This window comes from Alosa alosa, chromosome 3 (assembly GCF_017589495.1).
Source record: "Alosa alosa isolate M-15738 ecotype Scorff River chromosome 3, AALO_Geno_1.1, whole genome shotgun sequence".
Classification (NCBI taxonomy): domain Eukaryota; kingdom Metazoa; phylum Chordata; class Actinopteri; order Clupeiformes; family Clupeidae; genus Alosa; species Alosa alosa.
The window spans coordinates 29,508,619-29,532,410 of record NC_063191.1 but is presented as its reverse complement, the minus strand read 5'-3'; the positions used below and the strand labels follow the sequence as shown (position 1 = coordinate 29,532,410).

The 23,792-nt window shown below is 40.0% G+C and overlaps 1 protein-coding gene across 6 annotated transcripts in view; it reads right to left on the bottom strand.

Moving 5' to 3' along the window:
- Positions 1 to 23,792, bottom strand: part of enox1 (ecto-NOX disulfide-thiol exchanger 1) — a 65,501-nt gene that overhangs the window by 2,960 nt on the left and 38,749 nt on the right. For 5 of the 6 annotated variants that reach the window (XM_048238750.1, XM_048238747.1, XM_048238749.1 and 2 more), the window contains 5 exons: positions 22,851 to 22,957; positions 17,763 to 17,880; positions 16,504 to 16,676; positions 12,471 to 12,632; positions 1,401 to 1,503 (listed from right to left, as the gene is read on the bottom strand). In XM_048238750.1, coding sequence (XP_048094707.1) covers positions 1,401 to 1,503; positions 12,471 to 12,632; positions 16,504 to 16,676; positions 17,763 to 17,880; positions 22,851 to 22,957 — 663 coding nt within the window. Of the gene's footprint in view, positions 1 to 1,400; positions 1,504 to 11,009; positions 11,122 to 11,417; positions 11,467 to 12,470; positions 12,633 to 16,503; positions 16,677 to 17,762; positions 17,881 to 22,850; positions 22,958 to 23,792 lie in introns of those variants that run through there. The other variant, XM_048238751.1, reaches the window with a different exon arrangement.

Here is a 23,792-nt window from a genome sequence, read left to right as displayed (position 1 = left end):
TTTACAATCAGGTCAATGTATGCCCTTGCCTTTTTTATTTTGCTCTGCCCGAGGTTCCATGTCCTCGGCATCTACACATGTAGCTTGTTCCTGTCTGTGAGTAGGGTGATATTGCTGTCAGAACTACACTGAGAGATCATTTGTAATGGGCCTCTGCTGCCAATTCCAGGTGGGGCTAGTGACGTGTCTGGCAGAGATGAATATCTCCCTTGTGATCTTCCAATTCCCATTTCATATCCCACTGTCCCAACCCTACTTATGTGGCCCTCTGGGTCATCAGCCACAAAAAATGTTTCCAGGAGTATCCCAAGCACACATCACAATAACAGACATGGACCTCTCAAAGACTACTTTGAAATTTAAGTCTAGGCTGGTCTTAAGACCCTCAAAGACATTGTCCTCTGATAAATTTGACAGTTACTAGGATGTCATCTTAGGGTGGGCATTTGTATTTAGGGTTGGATTTAAGGGCATTCTGGGAAACTAAATTTAACATGCATATATAACATCCAAATCTGACTTGTTTGATTATAGAATTAACTGACTTTATTATTAATATTCTTTCCATTGTACAGCCCCCATTTGAATATTTTTGTACCTGTGCACTTTTGTACCTGACAAATTAATTTCTTGAATCTTGACTCTTTTCATTTGATGAAGTCAAAAACTAACAAACTGTCTAGAACCACAGACAGACATGAAACTAAAGATCTGAACATGTAACATTATAGACACTATAGAAGTATAGCTAAAGCAAAACATAGCTTTTAAAGTCACAATTTCCAATCATAAGGATAATATGCGTTACCAACTACACAGGATTGTCAAAGCAATAGCACTTTATGACCAAATAAAACCTATAAGTCGTTTATTTGTCACTATCAGCAAAACATCTTATTAAAGCAACACTAAAGAGTTTTTTGTACCTTAAAATAATGTTTCCAAAATTGTTTCATCAAAATGGTTCATCAACTCGTAACAGGTTGAACGGCACTTTTGCATTCGCTTCACGGCCCTCTATCGGCTATAACCGCACTATGTAAGTTTGCCAGATCAGGTAGAGGATCTATATTTCTAAGGAATGAGACAAAAGAAACTAAACATTTGACTTGCTTCTGATATCGCAATACATCATATTTTCATAAAATCTTGCAACACACTCTACCATGTCTGTGGATTCTACCATGTCTGTACCACATCGTTATTTGCAAAGCCGGTGCTGGATAAACAAATGGCGTGCGTGCGGCACTAGAAAAATGCTTTAGTGTTGTTTTAACACTGCTAAAGGCTTGCTAACTGATTAATTGTCTTTTGATGAAAAAGACACCAATGTTGTGTTGTGAAAGGGTGGATACAAATGAAGAAAATTGGTCTGCTGGTTTTATAAACAATACAATTACCTAGCAACAGAGCCTCCTTTTCAGATCTCAAAGGGCCTCGGATGAACAGTTCATGGTTCTTGTCGTGCTGGTGGTAGAGGATGTCTGCACATCCGTTTACTGCCTATTTAGCAAAAAAGGAAAGATGCAGAACAAATAAATATAACACCAATGTCACCAATGTCACAATGACACCAATGTCAGTTGACATTCTCTTGAGGAGGCTGTTCCAAATGCAAATCCGAAAGTTCCAAGTGCATGAGTTGCAGAGTGTTATTTAGTGAAGGAACGAGTTGCCAGGCTGCGCAGTGCAGACAAATGTGTGCGGAACACTAGACGAGGTTACAAACAAACAGTTTTTCTTTTTTTTTAGCAAGTTAAAGATTTTTATTACAAAAATTGAATGTTTGCAGCAGATTTGCAGCAAACTTGTGAGTGATTTGTGGGAAACAAATGAGTTCACTAGAAAATATTGCCAGAAGTTTGCTAATGTAAGCCGTTACAGGCAACAATGAGAAGTTTGCCACTAGTGGCAAATGTGTTTGCCAGTGATTTGCCACCACACTTATAATGGCAATAATAATGGCAAACCTCCAGTGAACTTCTGGTGTCAAACCTAATTTGAATATCACATTCCTGCAATATTGCCAAAAGTTAACCGCAACTGTTTGCGAGATAACCTAATTTGCATGTGAAAATATGACCTTGCAAATTTGCGACAACTGTTCGCCAGAAACCTGAAATTTCTGTAAGGGTTATCTTTTTATCATTGACCTTTTTTGATAGCCTGGAAAATCCAGACCCTGGTAATCTAGAAAGATTAAGGTTCTGGCCACGAATAATGAAAATGGCCCAACTCGAGGGGCGGCACCAAGTATGCATTTGAAAATCTCACTGCACATTACTCATTTCTTTACAATCATTACTCATTACTCATTGCTAGAGTGTTTTGCAAAGATAATTCAAATTGTGCTCTCGCGAGAACTCTGGATTTCCAGGGTACTTTTTTGATTTATCAAAAGTAGTCTGACAGCCATATTCAGTTCTAGTCAGAATTTGAGTCTGATACTGCTCCATTGGGTCATGATTATGCCTTATGTTACGTTATTGTGCTGTCAATATCTTGTACAACAGACGCGATAGCGAGATCTAAATGTCTAGCTTCTCTAGCGACAGGCTTTTTTGTTCAACCGAAGCATGCTTATTGTGATGTGATAGACTATGGACTGCTCATTTGTTCATCATTGTACAAAAGCCCGTCCCGACAATTTCATTGGTGCGGTTGGTTCGAACGGTTTTAGCCTAATGGTACACTATGAAGTAGAGGTCTGCACTCCCGCGGTAGACCCAGCGGTCCCCCGCAAAAAGAGTGCGGCGCTGACAACTTTTTGAAAGCTCTTTCGGGAGCGGGCGGGATGAGAGAGGTGCGTTCGCGGGTGCGGGACAAACCGATGATTCACTGCACTCCCGCAAATTAAATATGTGCGTAAAATTAAATATGGAAATGATTAAAGTAGGCTACTGTTCATCACTATAGTTCAGCTGGATGTTCTGTTAGGCAGCATTAAAAACGGGGTTTAAGCATAACTGACGGATAGCAGGCCTATAGCCTATATTGTCGTTTACGTGGGTTAAATTTGTTCCTGCTGCTCATTGTCAAAACTCAAAAATCGAAAGCATGACAGAGGAAGAGGGCACCAGACTAAGCCTACTTCAGTTGTTAGCCTACATTCAGAACCAAGAAAGTGACATCTGGAGTCTTTCTCAGGTGTGTGTGCTCCTTTCGTGAGATAGAAAGAAAAACTAAAATAGGCTATCCCTCCTGCATGCGGGCTTTAGTGGGCGGGAGCGGGACATCATGTTACAGATGCGGGCGGGAGCGGTGTCACTCCCTGATGTGAGTCGCGCGTGCGTCACTTTGCTACTTTGCGACTACCAGTGCTGTTAGCCACAGAATAATGACATTAGCCTACACAGCAGTAATGTATTATTTAGCGTAAGGCATCACATTTTCACGGCATGATCTCTAATGTCAGTTCTAGATTAGAGGCTGAAGTAGCCTGCTAGCGAGAGACTTCTGTAATATCAATAAAAATTGACCTACATAACAAAGTTTGTTCACTGCTGGCAAGTAACCAAGTAAGTAAGCAATCAAGCACAACAAAGACTGTCACTTGAATGGCGTTTGCTAACGTTAGCAATCACAAACAATCTTAGATAGCTAAAACGTTTTTGAAACAGAAAAGTGAATTATTTTATGAATTTCAGTCGGATCCCTTGGCGTTATGCCGTAAAACCTATCAATCTGAGCATGCGTGACTCACATCGGGTAGCGACTTACATCGGGGAGTGACAGCGGGATTAAAAATGACACATTAATGCGGGAGCGGGACAGAATATTGCGGGAGCGGGACTGAAAAATCAGTCACGCGCAGGCCTCTACTATGAAGGTTTAGGTAATTTTGGCTGTAAAGCTCCCTCTAGAGTTGAAATATATTTATATTTTAGTCTGCTGTTCTAAATAGCAAACTTCTCACAACGTATCCCCCGTGTACATGCTAATGCTATTGTTGTGGAGGTGAAGGATTAACAAAGAACCTCCGAATAACTATTTCTACTGACAAAGTAATGTTTCACGATTCTCACGATATTTGTCAGGTCGCCGTTCTTGAAGTTGCATGGCTGTTTTTTTCGGTAGCGACATTCTACATCTATGCTATATAGCTATGCCAAGTGAACGATTCGCCTATTACAAGTTTGTTTACCATGTAATTGGCTTCATAAAGGTGAAAATCTTGCATAGTGTACCTTTAAGGGTCTGTAAGGAACATGTGGTTTAGCCTGTGCTGCGTCAAAATCCTAGCCTGGCCTCCGTCTGCCTACGTACTTCCGCTCGATTTCTTTTCCTTACAGTACTCCGTCTGGAATAGCTCTCGGTTCACTTTGTTTACTTCGGCAACTTGTCTCCGAACCAACCAGCGAACAGAGGGTGTTCCTGAGAGTGATTACGAAAGTTGCAAGCCTATCGTTATTGTTGTGTCCCCCGTGGTTAACTTACGTCATTACCAAACGTTAGTGATTGAAACTTCATGATTTCAAACTTCAGACAAGCGTCCACCAACCAGGAAATAAACGTTTGCCAATAGGCCAGATTCTCTGCGAATTCAGAGAGTCTGGTATCCAGGCTATCAAAATCCAAGCCTTATTGTTATTTAAGCCTACACAATTCCTCACTATACTCCACCTCTTTCTAATGTTCAAACGTCTTCTTCAGTGACATCCCAAAACATTATGGAGGCAGCACACACAGTGGGCACTAACAAGTAGCAAAGGACAGGCATGACAGATGTAGGCTTCTGAGTAGCCTAAGCATATGTCCATACATCATGTAACAAACATGAAAACGGTGAAACAATCTAATCTTAAAAAATGATCTGTGTGGTATATAGTTTGCTGGGGATGTTTACATTCAGATGCAAAAGTTTTTCTATTTTCGTATTGAAGTGAATTAGCCTAATGTAGCCTAGGCTAGATCCAACATTTAAGTAGCTGTGACATGCCTGTACAATTACCTGACATCACCAAATTAGAGTATATATCAGAACTATTAACTTGAACAGCTCCCCTTAAGATCATCTTAAGACCAGTTCACGCTATGAGAATGTTCGGGAAACAGTCGGAAAAATCAAATAAACGATCTTAAGATGAATCGTAGAAAACCCTCGTAAGTGCGTCTATCCATCGTTATCGGGAAACCGGGCCCTGCCCTCACAGTTGTCGCTTCAGTTGCTTGCACTAACTGAAACATGGATTATACCAGAAAACACTGCCACACCTGTAGCGCTGTTGACCAATTATGATTGTTCACATACCAGCACCAGAGTTGGGTGTAATGCATTACTGTAATCACATTACATTTGTCAGTAACAATAATAATAATAATAATAAAGCTTTATTTGTATAGCACCTTTCATACACAGAATGCAGCTCAAAGTGCTTTACATTTGAAGCATGTAACACAATAATAGTCAGTCAGTCATTATCAATCACTTTTTTCTTTGCTGTTTATGTTATACTCAGCAACATATCAAAATATAGAAAAATGACGCCATAAGACTGGCAGCCTTAACCCTCTTACCCCCACACAAGCACGCCATATGGCAACTGTGGCAAGGAAAAACTCCCATATTCCAGGAAGAAACCTTGAGCAGAACCCTGACTTAATAGGGGAGCCCATCTGCTTCTGGCTGGCTGCGCCCTCAATAGTAGCAGATGTAGAATAATCTGAAAATGTAGTCTACAGGATAAGATGAGTTAACTAAAAGCTTTCCTGTACAGGTATGTTTTCAGATCTTTTTTAAAAATATTTACTGAACTCGCCTGCTTGATGTACAGAGGCAGGGTGTTCCATAGTTTGGGGCATAATGGATAAACGCAGCTTCTCCACTTTGTTTGTGGAGCACTTTTGGGTACGATTAAAAGATTAGAATTGGATGACCTAAGTTTCCTTTGTGGTTGATAAGATATTAAAAGCTCAGAGATATATGAAGGTGCTATGCCATTCAGAGCTTTGTAAGTAATTAACATAACCTTAAAATCAATTCTATAGGAAATAGGGAGCCAGTGCAGTTCAGCCAACACAGGGGTGATGTGTTCTCTCTTCTTAGTCTTAGTTAAAAGTCTAGCCGCAGAGTTCTGTATGTGTGCCAATTTCTTTAGATGTTTTTGGGAAGACCAGTGAAAAGTGCATTGCAGTAGTCTAACCTGCTAGTGATAAAGGCGTGAATTAGTTTTTCTGCATCTTGTTGAGTTAAAAAGGGCCGCACTTTGGCAATGTTTCTCAAGTGGAAATAGGCTGTCTGAGTAACTTTACTGATATGGGGCTTAAAACTTAACTCTGCATCTAAGATGACACCGAGGCTTGTTACTTTTGGTTTGACCTGGTGTGCCAAGTTCCCCAGATTACTAAGAATAATATCTCGCTTTAGTTTTGGTCCAACCAGAAGTACCTCTGTTTTGTCATCATTTAGTTTCAAAAGTTTTTGCTCATCCACTGATTAATGGAGGTTAGGCATGCAGTGAGGGAGCAAAGGCCATCTAAGGTTAGTTGGCTCCACAGAAAGATACAATTGGGTATCATCTGCGTAGCTGTGGAAGTTTACATTATGCTGACTTATGACGTTTCCCAATGGGAGCATATATAGAGAAAATAGCAGGGGACCAAGGCAGCTCCCCTGGGCCACACCAAAAGGCAAGTCATGTTTTTCAGATACATGATCTCCTAGACTGATATAAAAATCTCTGCCAGTAATGTAGGTTTGAAACCAGTTTAGAGCATTATCAGAGAGACCCACCCACTTCAAGCAAGGCGGTGAATTAGGATGCTATGATCAATGGTGTCAAATGCCGCACTCAAATCCAGAAGAATAAGGATTGAGACTTTGTTTGAGTCGGTAGCTAGTCTGAGATCATTGACTATCTTTACTAGAGCCGTTTCTGTGCTGTGATTTGATCTAAAACCTGATTGGAATTTTTCAAGGATACTGTTTTCGTTGAGGAAGGTATTTAACTGATTGCAAACAACTTTTTTCAAGTACTTTGCTCAAAAACGATAGATTTGATATAGGCCTGTAGTTGCTCAGATTGGTATGGTCAAGTTTTGACTTTTTTAAGTAAAGGTTTCACAACAGCGGTTTTAAAAGCAGTTGGAAATATACCTGTTTCTAATGAGGTATTTATTACCTTGAGAAAAAAAAGGGAGCTAAGCCATCATATACTTTTTTTGAGGAATGTAGTAGGGATTGGATCTAAAACACATGTTGAGGAGCCGGTTTGAGTTATAATTTTACCAAGCTCAGATTGAGTAATAGTGCTAAAGGACCTTAATTTTGGGGGCTGTTTTTTTGGGGTGTACTATCAAACATATTACTTGTGTTACCAATAGCCTCCCTTATAGAAATGACTTTGTTTTTGAAGAAGTCTGCAAATTCTTCGCATCTTAGAGAGGATGCCTGACTGAGTGTATCAAAAGGTGTTTGATGCAATAGCCTATCAATGGTAGAGAACAACACCCTAGAGTTTCCACTGTTTTCAGCAATTACCTTAGAGAAGTGGTTCCTCCTCTCATTCCGAATAGCTCTATTATAATTTGCAATTTTTTTTTTTTTAGAATGGCACGGTGAACCTGTAACTTAGTTTTTCTCCATGTTCTCTCAGCTTTCCTACATGATCTTTTTAGATCATGGATATTTTCGCTTCATCCAAGGTGTCAGTTTGCTACAGGGCCTTTTTTTTGTCTTTAAGGGTGCCACTCTGTCAAGCAGAGCCTAATTCACGATTAAGAGCCTCTACCATTTGATCAATGGGATGATGTAAAATATCTAAATTTATGGAGTCTATAAGAGCTATGAACTGCTGTTCTGCTCTAATGTCCAAGAGTCACATTTGATTGCAATTTCGGGATGAATTTTTGGAGTATGTAGTACAATATTAAAAGATACACAATGATGATCAGACATATTTATATCATTTACTGATAAGTCTGTGACTTCTATCCCTCTGGAAATGACTAGATCGAGGGTGTTGCCAAGGTTGTGGGTGGGTCCTGTAACATGCTGCTTTAGCTCTAAACTGTCCAACACATTAAGGAACTTACTGGCTTTAGCATCAGTTGTCTTATTGACATGAATATTGAAGTCGCCATTTACAATTATCCCATCATAGCTAGTGATGATGAGCGACATAAGTTCAGAAAACTGGTCGAGAAAGCCAGTCCATAGTTTAGGAGGGCGGTATAAGGTTAATAGAAGTACAACTGGGTCAGCCTTCAGAGTGAGGGCAATATACTCAAAGGAAGCGAATTCGCCAAAGTTGACTCGTGTGCAACTATATTTGTTTGAGAGAATGGAGGCAATTCCACCACCTCGTTTGCCTTGTCTAATTGAGTGGAAGAAATTATAATTTGGGGGACAAGTCTCAACAAGAACAGCTTCGCTGTCTGAAGTCAGCCAGGTTTCAACAAGAAACAGAAAATCCAATTTTTTTTCACTAATAAAATCATTGATTGCAAAGGTTTTGGTAGTAAGTGCACCTATATTTAGTAAACCCATGTTAGCTGAAAATGCCTCTGGCTTTTGAGGAATATGCTGAGGTATGGAAAGAATATTTGTTAGGTTTCTAGTTTTAAATTTGTCTTTTCTTTTACTATACGTTGGGTAGAAATCAACGTTGGAATAGAACTATAAGCATAAGTCATGCTATTGCATGACACAGCTTGATCTATGGTAGTAGTATTGTATGTTACCCTGCAGAAAACATTCTCAGACTCATCCACATGTATGCCATTCGAATCAATACCTGGGGGCGGAATCTGTAATATTTTCTACAGAATGTCAATGTCTCAGTGTGGACGCTATGTTGTCAGAGAGTAGCCTGGCTCCATGTTGGTTTGGGTGGAGACCATCACGCTTCAGCATACTGGGCCTCTCCCAGAACAAGCCCCAGTTGTTGACATAGGGGATGCTTAGGGAAGCGCAGTAGCGTTTGAGCCAGGTGTGGAGATCGAACAGTCTGGACCATCTCTCAGCACCTTTTCTGTAGGTAGGGAGAGGCCCAGAGATGACAAAGCGTTTTTCTGTGCCCATCAGAGTGGTGATGAGAGTTTTGTAGTTTTCCTGCAGTGCTACTGACTGCTTATCTCTGATGTCGTTCGTGCCCACGCATAACATGATGTTGTTGACCTTGGTGTGGCGGGCCAGGATGCTTGGGAGTTTCTGCTGGATGTCAAGGACCTTGGCACCAGGGAAGCAGTAGACCTTGGAGGGACCGCTACATGATGGGGGAATGCAGAGGTCTCTAACCATGGAACTGCCGATGACCAGGGTGGAGGTTGATGAGGTCCGGGGAGGAGGGGGTCTCGGGGCTGGAGGGGCTCCTCATCCTCGGTCAGAATGGCATAGCGATTTTCCAGTCATTATAGGTTGGGCTGGGCCTGAGTGCCGTCCGACCGTCTGCCGTGCTTGTGATGCTTGCTTCTACGCCATGGCTCAGGCTGGTGTGGAGTGGAGCTGGCCAGCAGAGCAGGCTTGGTTCTCAGCAGAGGCCGGGGAGAGGCAACAGGGACAGAAGTTGCATTAGTGCATGGCATGGTTAAAGTATTGGAGGACAGAGTGAAATCAGGGCATCTGGCATTTGTGTGTGTAAGAGAGGTAACGTTACTTACGGAGAGAATGGTGTCGAGGAACTGTTCATCCTTCTCAATCTGATGGAGGGTCGCTATTCTGGCTTCGAGTTCCACTATCTTTTCGCTGAGAAGGACGCATGAGTCGCAGCCTGGTGCACAGCTGAGGGGAGGCATCGTGGTCGCGGCGATGGCTCGCCCGGTGTCAACTGTTTTTAAACGTTTGTTTGCTAGTTGGCTAGCAACAGCGATATCGTGCAGTTCCTTGATAACTCGAACACAGGTAGCGGGTAAGTAATCTGAGAAGATCTCACTTTTATATTGAGTCACTAGTTTTGAGAGACGTTAGAAGGAATTTGATTTTTTTTTATTTATTTGCAGCCCTTGATACTGGCTTAACGTTTAACGTTAACGTTTGACAGAAAAGTTTGGCGATCAAGGTTATAGAGTCCGATAATCCAAAGCATCGAGCAACAACAGTTTATGCAAGAGTTTGTTCACGAGATATAATCGGTAGCCAGTAAATCCGTAGAAAGTAGATGGTAACAAGGAGATTTAAGATAGATAAGTTTGGAAGTTTAGGTAGTTACATACGGAGCACGCCGACCGGAACCGGAAACACGGTGTATGCACGCCACGATTACATGAGTAACACAGGTGCATGACATCCGTAACGAGTAACATGTTACGGCGGCATGTCACTCGTATGTTGATACTGTCAAGTAAAGTGTTACCGATAATTAGTGTCCTTAACTCATTGAATGCCAAGCTGTTTTCGGAAGCTTTGTCCTAGAGTGCCAGCAATCTAGACCATTGTTGATGATTTTTGTACAGCCACAGCATATTCTGTGTTATAGCTATGAACACATACAATGGCTCGTTTAAAAGGTGAGACTTTAAGCTAGTGGGTACAAACCGTGTATTTCTACACGCCTCTGTTCCTGAGAAATCCCAAGCTAAACAGTGGCTAGTTTTCATCAAAATCGCTGTTTTTTTCTAGAAATGGAGATATAACTTCTTTCATGAAATATGAAGTGTTGCCTGTAAACTTTCCGGAAAGTGATCAGCGAGACCTGGCGAGACTGCCACCTAGTGATAGACCCACAAAAATGGCCTGGTTTTGAGATGACGTGCATGCGTCACTGATTTGACCCAAAACGGCAACCGAGTTATGATAAAATGTCCAGATTGTGCGTTTTCATGAGTTTTCGATCGTCATATATTTCATTTCCATTCATCACAGAGTTCCCAAAATCACATATAAGGTGTGTTAGAGTGTCTAGTTTCGTAATTTTTAAAAAAAAAGCTAAAAACGTAATATTACGTTTTTGGCACTCAACGCATGGGAAGGAAAAACGTAATATTACGTTTTTGGCACTCAATGAGTTAAAGGTTGGATTTTTTCCTCATTTTATTAATTAATATCAATTTCCAGATGATTTTTTTATTCCTCTTTTTAGTCAACTTTAGCATGTGTATTTACAGGCTATGTAAACTTATGACTGTAAGACATGAAAATATTATCACATCATACTTTCCCAGATATGGGTAACCCAGACTGTCCTGAAAAAGAAAGATATACAGTAGCATGTAAAAAATGCCCATTACATTACAATTAGATTTGCTGAACAACACAGGTTACCACTTCTGCATAATTTAATGGAGTGCTGAAATGCATACTATTTTTGACTATTTCTGAACTGTGAAACTCAGCACATATGCTTTGTGATTGTGCGCTTATTGCAGTATCATCATAACTATTCCACTTGTGTGTGCATGGTTAAAATTCTGAAGTGCAAAGTAGTTTAGGCTACAGCAGAAATATTTCCATCCATAAATAAAAAATAAACAAGTCTAACCTCTGAATTTCTTTTCAAAGTGTACCAGATTGATGCATCGCGGACTTCCCTAGTATGACAGCATTGGAGGAACACAAGTTAAGACCATATTTTAAAATTTGTTACAAATGATGAAGTTCCGGCTTTGCTGGCTGAAGCGCATGGAGTTGTGCTGAATGTCCTAAGTCTAGTACCTCACAAGTGATGCTGCTGGTTGCTAAGATGGTGCTCAGTTTATTTTGACTTTGTATCTCGAAATTATTTTTCACTTTATGTCTGGTTTTTTTAAGTGGCTGAATGGGCTTCCATAAAAAGAAGACACAATAAACCGAAATCTCAAAATGTACTAGTAGCCTACATGACAGAAATTTTGCGCCTGTGTCCTGCCTTAAACATTAGCTGCATCATTATGATTGTATGCTTCTTACCCAATAACTAGGCCTAGTTTGTTCTTTGCTAATAGATCTTCATCAATACATGATATTCGGTTATTAAGTGATGATGCAATAATGGGATAATACATTTCTGGCCGCTCATTTTTCTCCATAGACAGTAAATAAACTATGTTTTCTTCTATTCAGAGTAGCCTTTAAGAAAATCGTCATCCTACTACTCACTTGTTGCCTCAACCTAATAAAATCCTATTTTTTTGCGGAAGCCTAGACGTTACCCCTGATTGTATCATCGGGCTGCACGTCATTACCAAAGTAATTGTTGCTGCTGTCACCTGGTCGTGTTGCTTCGCAGTATCCAATATAAGGATAATCAGACGGTTGTACCTAACCCAACACGCCACTCAGCTCCTGGTACAGACTATGGTTATCTCACGCCTTCTGCGACACCCTCCTCGCCTTCAACTTGTACAGTGAAATCAATACAGATGGTCTAGAACGTTGCAGCCCGTCTGGTCTTCAATCAACCAAAAAGGACACACCTATACTCTAGTAACAGTTTTGATAGATGCAGTGGTAATTCCAAGCCATGGTCTCCTCTGCACTGTAGCTTGAATGTTATTCTCTTGCTGTAAGTCGCTTTGGATAAAAGTGTCTGCCAAATGAATAAATGTAAATGTACCTTATCAGATCGCTCTGTGTCGGCCCCCTCTAGACAGTCCATGTTGTTGAGGAGTTTCTCCCTGAGCGTGAGGACTTCTGCTTCCAGGCATCGATGTTCATCCTGGGCCTGCTCAAGCTCCAGCTCCTTACTCTTTAGCTCCTCTTGCAGACTGAGCAGTTGCTGAGGTTAAAACAATAAAGGCAACAGCATCATCAACTAGAACTCATGCAACTCCGAGGAATTACACGAGGGGATGCAATCGGCTGGCTAGGGTGTTGGTGGGCCATTGAGCAGGCTGCTAGCTAGCTGGTTGGTAGGGTATTTGTTTTTGTTTTTGTTTTTTTATTTGCAAACATCATTGACATTACAGAAAATGCAACACTACGACATGCACATGAATACTACATACGACAAACAGACGTACATTACATAAACACTGTAACTTAACAAGACATCACATTGACTTGGCTTCCACAAACATAACACAACATAACATTAATAACAGAAAGGCTAAGGATGATTTGCGTCCAGGATGATTACAGATATGATTATCAGGGATGAAATTGATGACTGGAATGAAAAGAAGGGGGGATGGGGGGGGTGCAGATGGTAGCTCTACGAGTGTGAATGAGGTGGTGTTGGGATGGGGGTGGGGATGGGGGTGAGGGGTAGTGAGTATGTGAGGATGTATGTGTGTGTGTGTGTGTGTGCATATGTATAAGGCTGGCTTGCTGTTGGGCCAGGAGGAGAGAAGCTGGAACATAGAGAGGGAGGGTTTCAGAGGAGAGGAGTTGTAATTATTCTATTAATGATAAGTATAATAATAGGAATAACTGATTGCCTGGTTGATTGCCTGACTGATTGCCAACCTGGGCACCCATTAATGGCCACAGTTCCACCCAGCCCCTGCAGTTATACTGCGACGAGCTGACAGAGGGGAGGACCTGTGTGCCACCCAGCGCCAGGACCGAGTCTCCCAAGCCATCCAATGGGGCCCCGGCAGAATAACGATGGGAGAGGCAGAGAGAAAGAGTGAAATTAGTAGTTATCAGAGAATGTAAATAAAAGGGGGAGGGAAAGAAGGGGATGCTATTTATATTACTACTACTACTACTACTACTACTAATAATAATAATAATAATAATAATAATAATAATAATAACAATAATAGTTCCAGCTACCCTCCCCTGCCTAGTGTTCGATGATATGTGTATCTGTTGATGAAGTGTGTTATGATCGTGTGGAGATGGAACTCAGGCAAAGAGGGTCAGGACTGTAAGTAGGCGATAAAGGGGTACCAAGGAGAGGTTGTCTCCTGAGTATTGATTAAGTTTGTAGTTGATGGGTTTTCTAATGATATATAGTCTGTTAACAAGTTTTTCCAATGAGTGATGTGAGCTTTTTTCTGGTAGGGTATTTGTGATACCTGCAAAGGTGCTTTTGGAGTAACCAAATTTGAATCAAGCGAGCTGAATTAAGCACACAAAAAGGTAAAAAGAATAATAATAACTAAAAAATTTAATTCTGAGGAAGTCATAGTTGATGATAACTGACAGTTGGAATGGCTGAAGAGTTAAATAGTTGGATAGTTTAAATTGTTAAATTATTTAAGAGGGAATTATTGTAGTGAGGACTTTTATTTGGAAACAGTTGTGGGCAGAGCAGGAAACCGTTCATGGGAGTCATAGTTGATGACAACTGACAGACAGTTTGAATGGCTGACCAGTTACAGTTTTTCTCAGTCGCTTTGGTGCTTTTCTCACATCACTGTTAACATTTGCACAGCAGTTAGTGCATTTCTCAAACCAATTAGTGCAAAACTGCAAAACCTAGTGGAATCACAAAAGCATGTCACTTGCACAAAATGGATAGACCATTCCTCAAAAGCAAGTATTCATGTCAATGAACAGTGTCATCAAAATGAGAAGTCTTGACACCATCGTTTATGAACAAGATAGTCAAATGGCTTTGTCATGTTTTCATTATGACAGTTTATTCTCTCAGTGTTTTCTATTGGGAACTCAGTGACACTACCTAAACATGCTCAAGACAGCACTATAGACTGCTTGTACAGCCATTTGAAAACTACAGTAAAGTTACACATTGCTGTAGTTAGGGGAGTACAAGACCCTAAATACATACATTTCACATTTTTGCTGTATATGCTCTTTGCAATTCTACAGCATTTTGTGACAGAGTTTGATAAATAGTTCAACAATTTTGTATGTAATGACTCAAGCAATGAAATGAAGACTGTTAATTTTATTGGGACCGACTATTCAGCATCAATTTTATTGGGAACGACTATTCAACATCAATAAACAGTTCATTTTTGACTGACATGACATAAGCAAATGATAATGTTTTATTCCACTGCTTGGTTGAATTTCCCATTGTCCTACGTAATTTAGAACGACCATTAACCGTATGTTATTTGCACACCTATGAAGTAGATCCATTTTTTTGGCCGTATCACACTTGTATATTAATTCGCCGAACTCGTTGTCAAGTTTAAATGAACTGTCACGTTTCATTCGAGCTGTAAAATGCAGACGTTCAGAACATAGTAACATTGTAGCATATGACGGAGGTGGCTTTTAGCTAGATGGATGACAGCAGGCTAGGTAAAATAGGGATGTTTCAAAGCTAAAGTTCATCAGAATCTTGGGATAGGCCTACGCCCGCCTGACAACGGGAGAGATAGAACTAATGACTGGCCTTTGGCCGTAGCAACTATCCATTTAGAACTAGAACTTTAGAACGGCAGTTTGTCCTGCAAGTTGAGAAATTAGTTGATGTGCGTCGGAAGAAAGTAGTTCTACAAACAAGACAGTTTTAGCGATTAAAACGTTTAAATTGTAACAGGAAATGAACACAACGCAAGTGGCAACAGTGGAATAAGCGGGATAATGTACTCCACGGTGGTCTGTTCACAGAAGTTAGGCCTAATGCACTTACGAGGTTTAAACGGCCCTCCACTTTGCGTCGGGCCCATTTTACAACCTCGACCGTGCATTAACTTCTGTGAACAGACCACCGTGTCGTCCATTATCCCTTACATAAAACAGCAGAGAATTGTATGAAAGCAACTGATGCATGTCCAAAAGCATTTGCAATTTGTTCAGAGGAAGGAGAAATTGCTACTGCACAAATGACTAAATGTTATGGAGGTTGAACTATGAGAACTTTCATTCTGATCTGAGAAAAGCACCAACAGGGTTAAAAAACAGTTGGATAGTTTAAATTGTTAAATTATTTAATAGGGAATTATTGTAGTGAGGACCTTTATTTTGAAAGTTTTAGGCAGAGAGAACATTTGGCGGGAGTCATAGTGGATGACAACTGACAGTTGGAATGGCTGAACTGTTCAATAGTTGAGTAGTTTAAATAGCTAAATTAATTAATAGATGTGCATAGGTATATAGTTTAATGGATGATGATAGACAGATAGTTTCATGGATGAAGTGAAGAAAAAGAAGTGAAAAGAAATGTGAGGAAGAGAAAAGTGAGCTATCTAGTTCAGTGGAGAGAGAGACACAGAGAAGAGGTTCCTTTGAAGATGCTGCAGTCAGTGAGAGAGCATAGGTGCAGTTGATTGCATTGTAAGTCGTTAATAGCCCTTGGAATGTGCCTTTATATCCTTGTAGAATGGAGAGACACAGAGAGAGTTGGCCTAGTTGAGGAGAAAGCAGTTGATACAGGTGCAATGAGTTTAATTGGCTCTGTAAGGGGGCCTAGTTGAGCAGTTGATGGTAAAAATCAGTTTTATTTTATTCATGGGTTTCACCAGGTCCCTTTCCACAGGTGTATTAATCAACCATGCAGTCCGCATTCATAATCTAGGTGCTGTGGAAAGGGGCCTGATGAAACCCATGAATATTTAATTAATCTAGAATATATAAAATATTCACTTTTTAAATAAATTAGGGGGAAAAATAACTTTTCCATGATATTATAATGTTTTGAGTCCCACCTGTATGTCAGTGTATTTGTATGTGCATTATTTTTTGTCATTTAGAATCTCTGCTGTGAGTATCAAATCAGGGATCACCTGTTGCATGCTCTGCATGGTCTGTTGAAGGAAGTTTAGCTGCTGTTCTTGGGTGTGATCCTCCTCATTGCGGTAGGATTTGCCGTGTTCCTTCTTGAGCAGTTCCACCTCATTTCGATAAGCATCCAGCTGCCATCGTAGGCTGTCATTCTCCTCCTTTAAAGCAGCTACAGCTGAGCACAGACAGACAGACAGCAACACAGCCAAGGAAACAGGGAAAATGGACAGAATTAAAAAAGAAAAGAAGGAAGAAGAGACTTTATATGACTATGATAACATGCAAGTACTGTTACACATACACTGAGGGTATTGAAATGAAATCAAAATGACCATTAACACATACTGTACACACACACACACACACACACACACACACACACACACACACACACACACACACATTTATTCATTTAGTAGATGCTTTTATCCAAAGAAACGTACATATGTCAAATATATTACAAGGGACATTGTCACCAGAGGAATTTGGGGTTAAAGGCACTCTATGCTCATAAAGGCACTCAATAACATAATTGCAAAAGGGTTCTTGACTGTTGTAGAAAGAAATGGCTGATCTTTAATGCTATATCTACATTGCCCATTATCCATACATTAACCATTCATCCAATGTTCCAAAGGCACATTCTGTTTACTAACCTGATATCATTTTTTTAAAGGCTAACTGACAAAACATTGGAGAACCCTTTTGCAATTATGTAAGCACATAATGTAATTTGAAAACTGCTGCCCTGATAAAAAAACAAAAAAACAATGCAACTGATCTCAGCTGGTATTCTGTCTATAATGGAGTGGAATGGAAATTTCTAATGACCCCAAACTTTTGACCGGTGGTGTACATGTAACCAGTGTTAAGAGATGCATAGACCACTCTAGACCAAAACCTGAGGCTTTGAGCAGAAAGTGGATACGTCAACAATATGTCTCTTAAAGAGGAAGCCTGCCCTTTTACACTCGCAACACAATCCACAGCCATGAATTGTACACACACACACGCACACCTAGCATACCTCCACACATACTTCGTACCCACTGACCTTGATTACACATCAGGTACACTGTACAGTCACATACACTATACAACACTACAATATGTTTACAAAATATTTTAATGAAATTGTGTAACTGTGTCACAGTACATCCATTCAATGTTCTTTAAATATATATTTTACTCTCAGTGTGAAGTCACAATTAATTTGAATAAACTACAGAGACATGTGATAAGAAATTGTGCAACATTTTACCCAAGTCATCAGTGCGAAATCTCTTGGAGGGGTTTTCTTCAGAGTCATCATCAGACATGTCCATCTCTTCCTCTCTGCGTATTCCCATAATTTCTTCACTGTGAGCATTCCTCAACTCCTACAATGACCAGAAAAGGTGCCAATGTATTTGGTATGTGACTGTTGTTATAAATTACCTTTATAAATAGCTTTTAAAATGAGCAAATAGCAGTAATGATAAAAAAAGATAATGTGGATTGCATGTGTGTGGAATTTTCCATTAAAATATTGTGTGCCTATGTATGCATACAAAAAACATATAATGTCAGTATTATCATAACATTATAGACATCCATTATGGTATACATAATACAGTGTGGTCACATTTACAAGAACATTGTAAGTTAAGTCACATTTATTTGTGAATCACAAAATACATTTGTGAATTGTGTGCCTCATTTGTGAATTAAAGGATAATTCCGGTATTTAGCACTTTAAGTCCCTTTTCTGGTTTGTTTTGTATGAACTACAGTGGTGGACACCAAAATTTTGACGATGGGTCCTGTCTCGACTTTGCTGACTCGTTTTGAATCGCCTTTGACTACTTCAGAGTGGCTGCCTATGGGCATGCACAAACATGTCCTTAAAACAACCCTTAACTTTCGTTTTCAAAACTGTGCAACTCACCGAGTGGTTAGTGGTGTTGGTTGATGTTCCAAAACAAGTAGTGTATACTACTACAATACAGTTTCTGTTGTGTTTTATTTGCCATTTTGTAAAATCCCAATGATTTCTGTTGGAAGACTCATTGCACGTTGATATTACTGCGCCACCGGAAACGGAAACGGGGGCTGTTTACATTTGGTTGGTCTATGGTTTGGTTTGTGCTGTTTACATTTGGTTGGTCTTTCAGCGAGACCTTCTTTTACTGTCTAGGCTTAAGGCTCAAATATTGAGCGGTTGTGAGGTATCTGAAAAAAATTGTTCCACAAATTACACGCAAATAACACGACTGGAAATCATACATTGGGCCGATATATTTGTTTTTAATAATCAACAAACATCACTAAACTCGTGAGTTGCACAGTTTTGAAAACGAACGTTAAGGGTTGTTTTAAAGGAAATTTCCGGTATTTAGCACTTTGAGTCCCTTTCTAAACGAGTCAAAAGTCGAGACAGGACCAATCGTCAAAATTTTGGTGTCCACCACTCTAGTTCATCCAAAACAAACCAGAAAAGGCACTCAAAGTGCTAAATGCTGGAATAATCCTTTAAGAAACTAATCTGACTATACCATATATTTTAAAGATGTTTTCTAGCATTCAAATTGGTGTTGTACATTTAAAGGTGCTCTAAGCGATGGTTTGTGTTTTTTAGGCTAAAACATTTTATGTCACTTACTGCAAACATCACCTAACCAACCGCTAGCTGTCTGTGTCCTGAACACTGTAAAAAAACGCGATCTCTGTGGACAGCTCCAAAAACGGCAACAAAAACAACCTGGGCAAACTGTGAGGGACGCAGCCGTGTCCTCACACTCACGCCAGAGCCTACCTGTCGGTAACCCCTCCTCTTTGCACTCACTCACGTTTCTTAAGTTTGTACATTTATGCATTTATATTGTTGCATTACGCATACATACACTACATACATCCTACATAACATCTTAACATCTACATCCCAAAACATCCGAACATGCCCACGTTAAAACAGTTAAAACCGACACATTTGATTTCGTTACACATTCGAACTTTATTAAAATTCTTAACATTACATGGTCACTAAAATGAGTGCACGCATTTGGTTGATTATGTATTATTTACGTTATCACTTTCAGGTATCGCCAGAGTATCGCCAGAGAATGTCTAATAAGGGGAGAACTGCCACTCTAGGAAAACTTCCGGTTTCTGAACTGGTTGCAGTTCCTTTTCTGGTTCCACATGAGAACGCTCACAAATAAGTGCAGAATGAATGGAGGCCTATGGAGCTGTACCCCTCAAATCCACTTTTTTTTGGGATATAATTTTTTGCCCAGAAATTCGAATGTTGCAGTCAAAATAGGGGGCAGAGAAAATACAAACCGCTGAGTATTATATTTTTTGAGTCACTTATTTGTTCTAAAAAGCCTTTCAAATGTGTCAATGACGTCATTCATTAGCAGAAAGCTAGTGTGTTGTGGGCAACAACGACCCAACCTGTAAGAAATCGAAAGGACGTGACTACTAGTTCATTCAACTTTTGACCTATAATCCAGATTGAGCTTGCAGAAAACACAATCAAATTTTCAATTTCTCAACGACAGCCAGGTGAAAGAGACAAATTTAGCCATCTAGCTCCATAGACCCCCAATTGTTTTTGCACTTATTCGTGATCGCCCCTAGCGGAACTGCAACATATTGCAGGTACAATGGAGTTAATAGGGAGTGATCCGGCTCTCCGTAAACGGGCTCAGGTATCGTTTCACTAATTTATGTCGAGTCTGGCCAACTTGCCTGGTGCGTCAGGATGTTGTCTCCGGGTGGAACATTGGGTTGTCAAGACGGAGCCAAACGTTCCGCTGTCTTCAGAGCGCTCCAGCCAAGTCCACCTTCTAGTCTAGTCATGGGGAAGTTTAGTTTGGATTTGGGATTTTCTGTCTCTTTTTTTGTATTACATAATTTTGTATTTCTTTATTTATTTCATTTAATATAGTTTATTTCATCACATGAATTATTTGGGTTTCTTTGAAATGGTTTTATTATTTTACAGTCTTAATTGATTTAGTCATTTCCCCTTTGTGATAATTATGGTTTTGGTCACTAGTATTTAAGTTTGCCCTTTGAGACAGTGGTTAGGGTATCTTGTGTTTTGTCTGCTTAAGTTTAGTTCTGTTTAAGTTCCCTTATTTTGGGCCCAGAACCTCTATGTTATTTTGTCAGAGTAATTTTGAGAAATAAATTTTCTTTTTTGGTCAACCTTTTGCCTCTGCGTCCCATGCCGACTGCTTGATCCCTCACACAAACCTAGCTCATAAAAACATAACAAACTGCAAATCACAGACGAGATGTGCTTAGGCTTAGCTAGGAGAGTTTCAATTGCACTGGAGCAGCACGGGAGGGAGGGGGAGGAAGCCTCTTTGTAATATATTGTCTTCTGTCATGCTTGATACTATCTTTTGTGGCTAAGTTTCATGTTTGTCTGTTGATGCTTTATGTCCTACATGTATATCTACAGTACATGTATGTATTGTTTCTGTCCTTTGTATGCTGTCCTCCTATACTTAAATGAGCTGCCCAGGGATGCAAAAAGAATTTCAGCACAAACTGACAAATAAAGTTGTTGTATCGTAAGTAGCAAGCTAGCTCTGTTTTGTTTGAAAGTCAACAGAAGTGACGTTACCCAGCATCGCTTAGAGCACCTTTAAACATTACATCATTTCTTACCAATCCTCTGAGTCAAAAAAGGATAAATTCTAAACAATGTGCTCTGCTGTGTGTCTATATGATCCACTATTTTCATTGGGGCTTCTGAACTATCCCATCCCACCCCCAACCAGGGCTGGAATGTTTCCATCTTGGAAACTACAGAGAAAAGTCTGGTCATATACTGTACATCTACATGGGCATATACATCTACATGGGCATATACTGTACATCTACATGGACATATACATCTACATGGGCATATACTGTACATCTACATGGACATATACATCTACATGGACAGAAATACAAAAACAACAACTATTGGCCTTATTCTGAATAAGGTAAAAATGCTGCATAAAAACTCTTATTCAGGTTAAAATTTGACTATTGCTGACAATGTACATTTATTCATTCTTAGTTCAGAGAAATGAACTGCTTTTCTCTAATTCAAGTTCAGAAAATAATTGATTTTCTTTAATCATAAATACAACACTGTCATGAGCTCTCTCTCTGCCTGGTAACACGCGCTGATTGAAGTCTGATGACCTCCACCTGTTCCTGCTCTGCTCTGCCTCACCCTCGTTTACCTACCAGCTGCACTGCATTCACCACTCATCATGCCCGGTATATAAAGCCTTGCTTTTCAGTCCACACTTGTCAGATCGTCTGCAAACCCGCACCAGTTACCTGCCTGTCTTGGAAAACGACTCTGACTCTTTTGCCTGTGAACCCAGACCAGCTTTCGACTACTTCTTTGATCTCCAGCCCGGTAATCTTGACCTGCCTTCCGTCTCTCTTCTCTGAATACAGCCTAGCCCTTGACTGTACTGCTGCTTCGTTTCAATTGCTGTTGTGTGTGTGTGTTTCCCCCAGGACTTCCCGGATCATCCAGCTCCTGCCATTGCTGCTCGGCTATTGGGGGAACACACACACGCAGACTCTTGGAACCCCTGAAACCCCTGTAACCCCCAACCCTTAAATAAACTTTCTAACGTGACTCTTTTGTGGTCCTCGTCCTGTTTGGTGTCTGACAAACACAGTACAAATAAATACATATATGCAATGCAGTGGCATCTGTTAGGATTTTGACCGGCTAAAAATGTTAAATCTTCAAACTTTAAAGCTTACCTCTGGTCGTAATGGACTCTGAAATGGAATGATGCCTTTCATTGACTTGTCTCTCCAAAATGAAAAAGCACTGCATAGTGCACCAGAGACTTCACTGACTTTTGGTCCTCACAGACAAACATTCTTTGCAAAGTGCTTATGGATTTTCATTATCATTTGTATATAATACAATGAATTTGTTTGTATGTCAAACACATACATTACATGCAGACATATAAATAATTCTTAATTTGGGGAAGCAAAAAGGGCACACACTATGTGTCGCAAAGGCTTTTTGCAAGTGGGTTAGACAATGTAATCCCACCAGACCCTGGAACAAAATTTTTTCAGGGATATTAATTATTAATATTACTATTAAGCAGTAGGTTAATAGAAGTGATGTCAAGGCTGGAACATTCTTCTTGTCTTACATTGTTGTCAGAAGATGTGGAGTACTTGGTATACTCATCATGCATCATTTTGGCTGTTCACTTGTGAGGGCCACAATAAGACTAGGCACACAAACATGTTCATATCATCTATTGCCTTAAGTCTGTACTGATGTCAGCATTATGAGAAGGGAATAAAAAGTACCAACCTCACATTGCTTTCGCCAAATGTCTATGTTCTTGCGCTGTGCTTTTGAGAAATGGTCCCATGCCTTTTGCCGCGAGGCAGCCGTGAACACAGCCGCAATCTGCTCAACTTTGGTGGATAAGGCAGACAAGACAAGCTGTTTATGTAGAGTTCTGCACTGCTATTAGCTGGAGGGAGACACACCAGGACCCCAACTCAAAGTTCTACAGCTGGGGATCCTGGGGCAACTCTGCTCCACTGTACTTACAGTGCATTGCCTGATGGTATACTCTCTTCAGGACTGAGGATTGCACAGGGGATAGAAAGGTTATGCAATTGTCTGCAGTTGCAGAATGTTGAATTTTGTGTATTTACACAATTGTTTTAATCTTGACTGATTCAATCTGTATTCATTTACTATACTTATTTGATGTATAAATGATACTTTAAGTGAAATGAAGCACAATTCATACATTGAATTTTAAAATTTGATATATATTTGTAACATGACTGTCAATATAATAACCTTTACACCATGTTGGTTGTTCTTTTGTGACAACATTTGAAACTCAACAGTGCAGTTTCTAGCATTCTGGAAATTACCAAAATGTGGTCTAAGTATCAAATATGAATCAAATGTAGCTGTCTATGACCTGTCCAATCTTTCCTTTCTTATGTTGCTGTGGTCAGCTTTTTTAAAAAAAAAAAAAGTTTTGAAAATCAGAAGTGCTGAGATATAATAGATAGATGTTTTTAATAAATGCACATTATCTGGACAACACTTACTGTACGCTTATGTCTCCACCTTAACCCAATGAAACACCAGTGGATTGTCTCCAGACCAACATACTGTATTCTAATACCTGGCTATCAAAATGGATCATGACATCAAATGATAAAGTGGCTGAAACTGAAAAACATTTCTCTTACAGCTGACCAAAACAAACACTTACGAGAAAAGGGC